Source organism: Dreissena polymorpha, chromosome 1 (genome assembly GCF_020536995.1).
Source record: "Dreissena polymorpha isolate Duluth1 chromosome 1, UMN_Dpol_1.0, whole genome shotgun sequence".
Classification (NCBI taxonomy): domain Eukaryota; kingdom Metazoa; phylum Mollusca; class Bivalvia; order Myida; family Dreissenidae; genus Dreissena; species Dreissena polymorpha.
This window is the reverse complement of record NC_068355.1, coordinates 39,968,389-39,980,500: the sequence shown is the minus strand read 5'-3', so window position 1 is coordinate 39,980,500 and position 12,112 is coordinate 39,968,389. Positions and strand designations below refer to the sequence as shown.

At 35.0% G+C, this 12,112-nt stretch overlaps 1 protein-coding gene across 1 annotated transcript; it reads right to left on the bottom strand.

Annotated features, from left to right (window-relative positions):
- Positions 1–7,463: 7,463 nt before the first annotated feature.
- On the bottom strand, positions 7,464–11,113 carry LOC127877321 (uncharacterized). The gene is made up of 2 exons (XM_052423046.1): positions 9,842–11,113; positions 7,464–9,463 (listed from the first exon to the last, which is right to left on the bottom strand). Exons 1-2 carry the CDS (start codon positions 11,094–11,096, stop codon positions 7,803–7,805), a joined length of 2,916 nt encoding a protein of 971 aa, XP_052279006.1. The 5' UTR covers positions 11,097–11,113; the 3' UTR covers positions 7,464–7,802.
- Between the last annotated feature and the right edge of the window lie 999 nt (positions 11,114–12,112).

The following is a 12,112-nucleotide window of genomic DNA, read 5'->3' as shown; positions in this document are numbered from 1 at the left end:
CCAAAAATATGTTTTGGAAGATAATTGTATGTAACAGCTATTTACGGTACACATTAACAGAGCATTTTACAAACCAAAAGTTTTTTTTAACTATGCTTTTGTGGTGGGGCAAAAGTATATGGAGAAGTCACACTACAAGTTTTCTTTTCAATGATCTGTACAATCTTATGTATATTTCCATATATTGTATAAATTGCATACTATACTTACATGAGATTGTTGTAATGATATATTTAAATTTGGCATTGTTAATGTATATCTGTGCCTTAGTATCTCTTGGATATGTGGTTATACATGTAATTTCTTAATGTGTGTGTGAATCAGAACAGGTATGAGAAGTTTGCAATTTAATTTTTGAATCCCTATGCAAACTGTAAATATCAAAAGAAACTTATCATAAACCTGTCCTCAATAATTTATTTTTCTTGGGCTAAATTTAACTTGTTATGCCCGGGTAGGTTGGCATATACACTTCCACACCGTTATTTCGAAGTCGTCGGGACCGTTAAAAAAAACTTCGAAATAAACATTTGACAGAAGACTTCTTTGATTCTGTTAAAAATGAAATGTTGTGGAATTCGCATGGTTCAGTTACACGCTTACTGAAAAGCGTAAACTAGTCAGATAGCAATAGATTTCCACCTGTAACAAACAGAGGAGTAAAACGATTATTTTTCTTGTTTTTATTTTTGTCTTATTACAGAACATATAAAATATAATTAATAGCACAAATTATCAGACATACATACATATTAATACATTTTCGGAACTTAATTAAAAAAAATTAACTAATATGCGATGTCTCTCTGAACACCGGCGTTTGCGCAGACGACAAAGGTGTAAATATCGGCTTTTGACGAGCCACGACAAAGGTGTGCAATATAACGCTCAGTATTTTGCAGTTTTGACTTCGGATTAAAGATTGTTAATAAGGTGCGAATTATAGTGTTGGAACCGACTGAATCACTTCGAATTAACAATTTCTTCGGTTTAACGAAGTTTGGATTAACAATGAAATTTTACATTAAACAAAGAAGAACCAATATCGGGACCCGAAAAATATTTCGAAATAACGGTGACTTCTGATTTTCGGTGTTCGGTGTTGAAGTGTAGTAGTCAGACTGTCCGCCCGACATCCTGTTTGCTGGAGGTTTTTTACGCAACAATTTCAGATATTGATCTGATTTTTGGTATGTGAGAGTACATTCATGGACTACCGCTGAAGTGTTAGTTTCGTTCTGGTCCATTGATTTTTGGAGAAGTTATGGGTGCTTGGGCTTAGACATTTTCTCTATAACAGTTTTCCGGAAGTTTATAAGATGCTTCCAGATATTTTGCTTATTTTTGGTATGGGAGTCTATCTACATGTCTAACAAATGAAGTGTGAGTTTTGTTCGTGTCATTAGATTTTTGGCAAAGTTATGGGCTATGGAATATTCTCTAAAATAGCTGCTGTGCTGCTTCAAAGCACTGTTGGGGGCATTGTGTTTACAAACACAGATCTTGTTAAAAAACAAAATATGTAGTTGTTAACACAATTAATATGGATTTTTTTTTAATCACTTAACTCGAATTGCAACGGATGTCTTTCCATCTGTTGAACATAACATGTACACTGGAGTTTTTCTGCACTTTTCAACTAATGCCCTTTAAGAAATGCTGCGTTGAGGGGCATTTTTTTACACTTATCTTCGCCTCATACTTTACATGTTGTTTGACAGTTTTTTATTCACTGACATGTTATAAAATATTAGCAACAAATTATTTATGCATCTTTAATGCTTATTAGGGAAAAACAATCTTCCCATTTCGAGACCCAGCAAATCTTTTTTTTATATGAAAGATGCTATTGATCATACATTTGCAGTTCTAATTGTACTAACTACAAGTTGTTAACAAATTTAGTTAAAGCCATAGACAAATTGAAAAGTTCAAACTATTTATTAGTTGAATCCCAGAATAAATATGCAGCAAGGTTAAGTTAAGTGTTAAGTAAAAGTAAGATAATACTAGAAATGGCGCGGCTTCGGCTGACACGTATCCCCACGCTGCAACTTTTGACCCAGGGGTCAGATAAAAATTCCAAAGGTTGCACATGTGCTCATAGCTACCATGTGTTAAAATTTCAAGTTTCTAATGCTAATAGTGTAGGAGGAGAAAGTGGCCAGAACGGACCAATTCAGAGCGTGGGGATAATTACTCCTAATGCAAAATAAGTAAGCATCAAGTTTAGGGTAAGTGTACATAAATGTTAAGATAATATTGCTCCTTGTTTTAAATAAGTTTGCAAAATGTTGAAGATAATGTTGCATCAAGATATGTTATTGCATCAAAATCTTGAATTACTTACTACTAGTTGTTGTTAATTTGTGTGCTTGAAATTCTTGTTATGGCTTTAACATTCCAATTCAAGTTTGATATTATTCTGAATGATTTTTTTTCATTAACACATTTTCTATAATAGAAATAAGTGCATTTACACCAATTCATTCATGTTCCTTATATCATTGTGCATATGCTATATTTATGCAAACATTGTTTGTGTTTGACATAGACTTTTTGTATAAAAAATATCAATTCATACACATTATTTGTTTAATGATGCCGTGGCCAATGCATTGTGGAAAATGAGATGTTTGATACAAAGATATAAGTGTTACTTTTGCAGAAAATTTGTTGTAACAAAATAAAGTACATAGAATAATTATTCAAAATAATAACATTTAAACAAAATCTATAAAATGTTGGTAGTAAAACAAAATGCCAGCTTTTTTCTTGTTAATAGCCGTGGATGTTTTTTTTTAAATAATGTTGTAGGATTATTTTAAGTACTTAACATTTGTAAACCACTAGTTAAAATCTTTTGAATTATCATCCATATTCTTGGAAGATAATACAAACAATGTATAATATATTAGATAAGTTCCTTATAAGGGATTTTACTACACCCCAACTTTACTAACAATTTAAGTTTAGAGCACATTGCTGAAATTGTGTTCTAGTAATACATGTAGAAGTATTTTCATTTGAAATATTGGGAAGTGAAATGATTGTTTCACAAAAAAACAATTTATAAGACACTTAATAACAATGTATGTGATTATTTATATACAAGTTTATTCATTATATTCTTACTGTGTTTATCTATACAATCTTTTTGCAATAAAATACAATTTTTAAAACAAAGTAAATGCTTTGCATCTGAATATGTTGGTTATAGGAAGTTTTCTCTCTATTTGAAAATGCAGGAATTTGCCAGTGACAATACAGCAGATACTAGAAAAATACCAATTTTGAACAGTATAGTAATTGATCAGCTTTTAATCAAATTCCTATCAGAAAAAACTGAACTGCTTATAAAATGGTTTGCTGTTACATTCTGTCAATTTTATGTCGCATGAACTGATGACAACGATATTTGTGCTTCAAATACATATATTATATTTGTAAACTAGCAAATATTATTTTTATATGTATATACATGAATTGTTATTGTTTCATTCATTTGAATCTTTTTGATGTGAATTTTTATGTACATAATTAATGTATGTTATGCTACTTATGCAAATATTAATCAACATATAGTAAATAAAACATGTATTTATCACATCATAAATGTTATTTAATTTATTATTGAAATGTCAATATTTATCAGTTTTTATGCCCCCGGATCGAATGATCGAGGGCATATTGTTTTTGGCCTGTCTGTCTGTCATTCTGTCCCAAAATTTTAACCTTGGTTAAAGTTTAGAGATAACTTTTGCAATATTGATGATAGCAACTTGATATTTGGCATGCATGTGATTCTCATGAAGCTGCACATTTTGAGTGGTGAAAGGTCAAGGTCATTCTTCAAGGTCAAAAGTCAAAAAATACAATCCAAGGGGAGTAATAAGCTTTAAAAGGGAGATAATTTCTAAACCTGACAAATGATATATTGGAATATTATTTCAAAGTGGCGCAATAAGAGGCATTGTGATTCTGACAAACACATCTCTTGTTTCCAATTTAGTTGGATTAAAAAAAACAACCTGTTAGCAATTATCATTATAATTTATGTAATGTTCATTTTTATAGTTAAATCAATATTGTGATGAAACATAATTGACAATCATATCATGTCATTCACATGTGAAGACAGTGTGACCCATGTCCCAGGTTCAAGGGTCAAATATGAGCATCTAACAGCCTGTGCAAACTTCAATATTCATCGCACCCTTTTTGGACAAATTCAGAAATAACATGCTACACATTTTCACAATTCATGATGTGATGTGAGAGGTCTGTCTTCCAGATAAGAGGTCAATCCAATACTTGATGTCAATTATACAAGTTTTGCAGACCATAACTTCCATAATTAAAACTTCAATTTATTTGCACATGCCTCGCATGATCACTCTTTTCAGAAGAAGGCTTAATAATATTGGTGTCCCAAGCTCAAAGGTCAAGGTTAAATTCCGTTAAAAATAATTTCATTCTTTACATGTTGCCAAAATAAATCTGGTTGTAAAATGTGTTTCTCTTAGCTTAAAAGAAAATCCTTATGTTTCTGGATGAAGGCACTAAGAGTAATAATTTCTGTACATGATTCATTAGATTCAATAATAATTCAGTTATGCTTCATGATGTTAAGGATCCTGGCATGACTTGTAATGCAACCTTCTGATCTGTAGTAGTCAGACGTGCTTTCTTGCACAACAGTATCTAGTATCATCACTGGCATGTTAAACATTACTTTTAAGTCCTCCTGAGCTTAAAGCGGCCTTTTCAGAGTTGTCGGCATGTATTGAATTTTTTCATTAAATGCTTAAAATTGATAAGTGTAAGCATTTGATCTTAAAAGCTCCAGTAAAAAAAAACAAGAATACAATTTAAGAAAAAAAGTAACCCTCAATGAGTGATGTATTTTAGACTTCATATAAGCAATCCTCTTAGTATCCCAAAATACAACGAAAACAGCCCAACTCTCCAAATTATTCAATTGTTTCGCGTACAATGCTTTATAATTTTCAGGTTTTTAAATAGTCCAAAAGATGCATTTAATGGATATGTTAGAGCATGGTAAATGTTCAGTATTACTATTTCCTCACAAATATCATAACTGCAACGAGAATTTGATACAATTTTCTTTTTGTGTGTCAATTTACCAAAACGTGAAAAGGCCCCTTTAACTCACACATGTTGAGCTTTTGTGATCGCCTTTTGTCTGTCATCTGTAATGCTTAAGCAACATAAAACATTCTAGAGGATGTTATAAGTGCCCAATCTTTATGAAACTTGGTCAGAATATTTGTCTTGGCCTTGTTGGAAACTGGATCAAGTGGGGTCAAAAAGCAGGTCACTAGGTCACATTATAGGTAAAACTTGTGAATACTCTTGAGGACACATTTATTGCAAAATCTTCATGGAGCTTTTTTAGAAACTGTGTCCTTATTTATCTCATCTGCGTTTAACATTGTGTCACTTTGGGAATTACAAAATAGGTTCCAAAAATGATATCAATGTTGAGAAGCATGTAGCATGCAAAGCCTTTGATTAAAGGTTAAGGTAACATTGATCTCAAAATTCCAGAAAGTTTTGACTAAGCTTTGTTGAAAATGGTTGAACTGCATTTACATTTGGTGCTATTATTTGAAGTCATCACAGGCTTATCAGGGATGACACATTACTGTTTGTTTTTTTTGGGGGGGGATTTTTTATGTCCCCCACTATAGTAGTGGGGGACATATTGTTTTTGCCCTGTCTTTCTGTTGGTCTGTTGGTCTGTTTGCGCCAACTTTAACATTTTGCAATAACTTTTGCTATATTGAAGATAGCAACTTCATATTTGGCATGCATGTGTATCTCATGAAGCTGCACATTATAAGTGGTGAAAGGTCAAGGTCATTCTTCAAGGTCAGAGGTCAAATATATGTGGCCAAAATCGCTCATTTTATGAATACTTTTGCAATATTCAAGATAGCAACTTGATATTTGGCATGCATGTGTATCTCATGGAGCTGCACATTTTGAGTGGTGAAGGTCAAGGTCATCCTTCAAAGTCAGAGGTCAAATATATGTGGCCCAAATCGCTTATTTTATAAATACTTTTGCAATATTGAAGATAGCAACTTGATATTTGGCATGCATGTGTATCTCATGGAGCTGCACATTTTGAGTGGTGAAAGGTCAAGGTCATCCTTCACAAGGTCAAGGTCATCCTTCAAGGTCAAACATCATATAGGGGGACATTGTGTTTATTAAAGGAAGTCTCTTCTACCAATAAATGAAAATCCTTCCTGTGTAGAAAGTATTGTCCGTGATTAACCATGGCCGAATGCAGAGGCTAATCTTGGACATTACTTGATGAACATGTGTCAAGACTGGTTTTTTCAGCCCACTGCTCATTAAAATTAGATTCAATATGCTTGGTTCATTCCCCCCAGGTCAACAATTCAACAGACACGCATTTAATTGTCTTACACAAATTAATACTTTGCCGTATGGAGTTAACTTATATTCAATGGATATGACAAGGGTCATCTCTGTCATGTTTAATAACAACAAGTTCATCTTATGTTCTCCAGAATCATTTATTTTTAAGTAGAATACATGTAATGATAACATCTTGGAAACAACTATGATTTCAACTTACATTTTTTAATTAAGTTTTTGTAATTAAAATATCAAGTACAAATGGGCACTTACTAAATCTTTATTATGATTTATTATATTAATAACTTAATCTTGAAACAGACAAATAATATATTTTGAAAGTAGAACAAATGACATTTTATTTTGTAGATTGTTGGTATTAACGCTCATTTGATATCTACCCTATCATAATATGATATGACCAACAACAGTTTGATATAAAACAAGAAAATAGAGTCTCAAATTAAAGAAACACAACATAACATTGCATAATAAAACAAGCTATACTGAAAAGCATATATACAACAACAGAAACTATCACATAACATTCAATGTTGTCTTTAACATATAAACTAATTAATTAGCTATACTTGTTTTCTTTCCATTAGTGATAAGTTTCTCAAAAAGAAAATAAATACGAAAATGACAAATTTGAATTATTGATTATCAATAATACATTGATATAAATACGATGTTAAAAAAATGGTATAAGCTGGAAGAAACTAGCAACATTAGTAGTCTTTTTTTAAAAATACTCAGGGTAATATTGTTTACATCATGAATATCAAATTTAAACTAATACAAGCAAGCACCATGCAACTTCCACCAAAAAAACATGTAAAATATTTTAATAAATTACATAAAGTAGTAAGTTGTGAATTTACATTATTTACACTGCCAAACAATGTGAAATACAGAGCCATTAAAAAAAAGACGCAACTTTTACAGACGCTTTTTTTATAAATATTTTAAAATATTATTCATATTTCAATTATTTTTTTGAATTCTCTAAAAATGGTTATTAATATTTGTAAAATTTTGAACCAAAACTTCACGAAGTGTTAACATTATGTTGATTAAAAAATAAAGGTTTTCATTTCAAATAAAAAAGCATGAACATTTATTATAGCAAATATGAATTTAACACATGCATAACAATGAAAAATTTCTAAACACTGGACAGTCATTCTGTCCCTTATGAAATCACTATAATATGTCTATCTAAGAGTAGTCAACATTGAAACGTATTCAACATTCCAAATCCATATCTTTCAACACAACACCAGACATTTCAGTACCTTACACTGAGAAACATCCAGTCCACTACTTACAACAGTTGACATCCCATCTCCCATGCATCATGAGGTATATCCACTACTTCCAACAGATTACATCCCATCTCCCATGCATGATGAATGAAGAGAAAAGAGAAAGTTCTGCACCTGAGGCACATTCACCTGGAACAGGTAGTCCACACTGGCCTTGATGAACTCCGTGCACTTTTTCCACATGGTGCCACTAACCTGATCCAGAAAGCACCTCTTGACGCACATCTTCATCGCCTGGTAGCGTTTCCTATGAGACAGCTCATTAAGTGTGTGTTGCTGGAGTTCCCGCAGGGTGAACAGTCTGAATACAAGGTCCCTTGCAAGCAGAGCTGGACTGGTTTGATTGCAGTTTTCAAGAACCCAGTCATGAATGTTGCCACCCTGATCCAGCGTGTTGCTGAATAGGTCCTTGTTGAAATCCATTTGACGCACTAAAGCCATGAGATACTCCGTAGATAGCCACCCTGTAATGACGTATGGTCTTACATTGGCCAGCTGGTCACACAGCCACCCCTGCCCGAGAGTAGTGCGCTTATCAATCACCCTTCTCTTCTGCTTCGCCTGTATACGTGACTCATTCATGGCTGACTCTGATTTTCTCTCATGACTTTCAGCAGTGTCTCCCCCACTTTTATACACTGAGCTTGTATTTCCTAGCAAGGCATTCCCCAGTCCTGATGTTGATCCAGAACATCCATAGCGTTCTTCCTGGGAATATTTGTCTGGATGTCTCTCACACATTTCACGTCCATGAGTTATCCATGTAGCATGACTACTTTTTCCATAGCTATAGCCACTTATTCCATTCACATTTCCAGTCATCAAATGTTCATGGCCAATTTTCTCATAAACATTGCCACTTGTCACATATCCATCATTACTATTCTCATGGTAAACCTGACTTTGTTGAAACTGTGTTGCTGTATAGCTAACAGATATGCTAGCAAAGTTTCCAGAGGCTGACAATCTTGGACTATGTAATCCATAACTACCACAATGCTGGCTGGATGATATCTTATTTACCAAAGACTGGCTACCACCAGATTGGCTTGGCTGGGGAAAGTTGTTCTTGCTAAGATCCAGAGGCTTGGTAGATGCCACACTGTTATACATACACTCACTTCTATCTATGGATATACTCGGGAACTGTGTTTGCACCTGTAAGGTTTCATCCTCACTGGATAGACTGGACAACTCACTCCAATCTACCGACACGCTATCATCACTTCCCTCGCTGACCTTACTTAACTCCACCAAGCAATCATAACTCGATACCTGTTCAGTGTGTTCTCTAATTTTATCAATTACACCAGAAAAGTCCAAGTGAATGGATGATGTATCATTACACACGTCGAATTGACTTGCAACAGTGTCATCACTATATTTCACATAAGAGAAGTCAAAATGTTCATCCTTCGCAAGCTTCTGACTTGGAGTGTAGATGTTAGCCTCTCGAAGCTCCTCGTCAAAGTTAAGGCGCTTTTGACGCTTTAAGTTTGAACGGTTACCACAGAAAGATCCAGTTTCAGGCTCAACAACGGCAGATTTTCCTGTGGAACTCAGATCAGGTGACCACATTGGCTCAAATGACATTGTTGGCTTGGTGTCACATGATATAGTTGTTGGCTGGGGGTCACATGGTTTTGTTTTCAGTGGAGGGCTCAGTGTTTCATGGCAGCACAGATCAATGCAGTTGTTAGAGTCAAACTCATCTTGCCTACCTAGGAATATAATAAAAATCATTCAAACTCAAATATATAAAATAAAATATTACTATTGAGCTGTTTTTACTGGTATTTTATTATATGCCTTTCACATTTACTTAGTTATTGTAAAATGATTGAATAGTGTTCTTTTATTTAAAATAATAATTATGATAATAATAAACAAGATCTATTAAATTTCCTACAACATATAGATTTATCTTGACTTTTAAACACTTTCCACATACACTAGATTTTTATTCAGAAGAGACCTAACTTAAACAAAAAAAACAGAGTGTTGTCCCCATATTAGCTTGTGAAAACTGCACAGGCTAATCTGGGATGAGACTCTACACACATGCATTTCGTTCAGTTATCCAAAAGGTTCATAAATACCTTCAAAAGACATCACATTGGTTGACTGCACAGCATAGTTGGTCTCATTCCCTGCTGTGATACAGCCAAATGTCTGAGCAGGTTCCCCGGTCAAAGGCACCTGAATTGTTTCCACTGCGGTAGACCTGGGATAACATGCGACAGTCACACAGTCTGTAACAGACACAGATGCACTGCCTAACAGTATCAGGGACTGTGCAGCATTTAATACACAATATGTTTCAGTAAACTGGCTGGTATTTACCTCTGTCTCTGACGAAAGCTGCATCAAATCTTGAGTTTGAAAGTAACCATGTCTTTCACTGCCCTTCTCGTTTTCAATTCCACTTTCCATGCCATCATTTATCTCACTCAGTTCTGATTCCTCTTCATCTTCAATGTCACTTATATTTAAGAGGCTCAAAGCAAGTTGGTCCTGGTAAGGCTCTGGAATTAGATCAACCTTTCTGCCATCATCACTGGTCTCATTGCACTCATTTTGCTCGTCATAGTCATTGTCAGTTTTATCAATCACTTGAGCTTCAATGTCAATGTCACAGTTGTTATAACACATGTCCTCTTTAGAATCTTTAACTTGAGCTTTGGATTCCTCCTGAGAGTCAATTGGAGAAAAAACCCTTGCCTCATTCTCCTCACAGCTTTCATATTCCAACACTTGGCTTGACATACTTGACTTGTCAGTTACATCCAAATATCCCTTTATGATGTCATTCACAGCATACTTGACTTTGGAATTCATCACAGATGTTTCATTTACAGCAGATTCACACAAACTATGCTCATTCAGCGTAGAGCTACAAATATCAGACAGAACCTTGGGACTAAGGTCGAACAAACTAATCCTTCCACACTTACGTCCTCTTGGAGTCTCCTGCAAACTGATATCAGATAATCTCTGATGCGCTCCAGTTTGTCTCTTGGTTTTCAGAACACTTATGCCACTGATCTCTAGGTTGTCCGCATACTGACTCACAGGTTCAACAGCACTGAGATTGGACAAATTAAAGTCAGTATTGCTTTCATCTGCAGCATCCCAAACACTATCGTCTGCTGAAGAGGAGTTGACCTCCCCTTCAGGCGACTTAATTTTGGATGCCTGTACAGGGGTCAGCCTGTTCAGTTCACCTGAGGTGATATTGGGGGATATCAGAAGACTGTATATCTGTGGATCCATTGACATTAGTCTCCGCGGAGTTTGACGTTTTCTTTTAGATCCCACAACTGGGCTATCAGGTGTAAGAGCGCCTGGTGACATCTCATCATTAGCAAGCTCCTGGCACAGGCTGGAAGACTTTCTCCTCGAAGAGCTGGCAGGTGTTCCAGACAATGGGCTTGTTTGCAAAAGTTTTGAGTCTAATCCAACAGGATTATTAACACTGAGATCTTCTGTACTGGTATTGCTCTTCTTATTAGGTGCAAACAGATTGTCCACCTTGCCACTTGCTTTTTCTATCATTTTTGTGTACAACAATGTCATTTCCTTCACAGACTTCCCAGAAAAGGTCTGAATCTTCTCTTTATGTCTAAGTGAAAGAACGTCAATTTCTGAGAGAACTTTGTCTTTAGAGTCAGCAATACTGTCAACACATTTCACATCTTCTGCAAGGTCTGCAGATTTTTGAGCCCCTTTCTTGTGTTTTTTGTCTGTTACAGACCCTATCATTATTTTTGAGAGAATTTTGTCTGCAATACTGTCAACACATTTCACATCTTCTGCAAGGTCTGACAAGTTTGGAGCCTTTTTCTGGTGTGTTTTTTCTGTAACAGACCCTTCCAATATGTTTATTGGAACAGAACACTTGTTGTTAACCATAAGTTCCGCACCACATACGTCATTTTCCAATTGAGATTTTGCCCTAGATTCCCATAAGCTTTGTAGTGACCTAAAGTCTTGTGATTTTACCTCATGTTTTGGCGCCCCAATGTCATCTGATTTTGGATGATTAGTATCAGTAGACACATGATTATTAATTGGTTTTGTTGATACATGTTCCTTTCGGCCTAAAGGCTGACATACTATTTTAAGGACCTGTTGAGCCGTTAGTAGTTTTGGAGTCTTAGTCACTAATTTCATGGCTTTTTCAATTTTCAGCTTTTTGCGCAGAGGTTTGATGGGTTTGAATTTAGCACCCTGGATCTCAGGTTTACTATTTCCGCCACTCAATACCTCCGCCTGATTAATTTGGACATTACTGGAGACCCCAGGGTCCTTCTCCATCTCTTCATTGAAGAGCGACACTGCGGGGTTGTCGGGCGTGTCCCTAGGGAGAG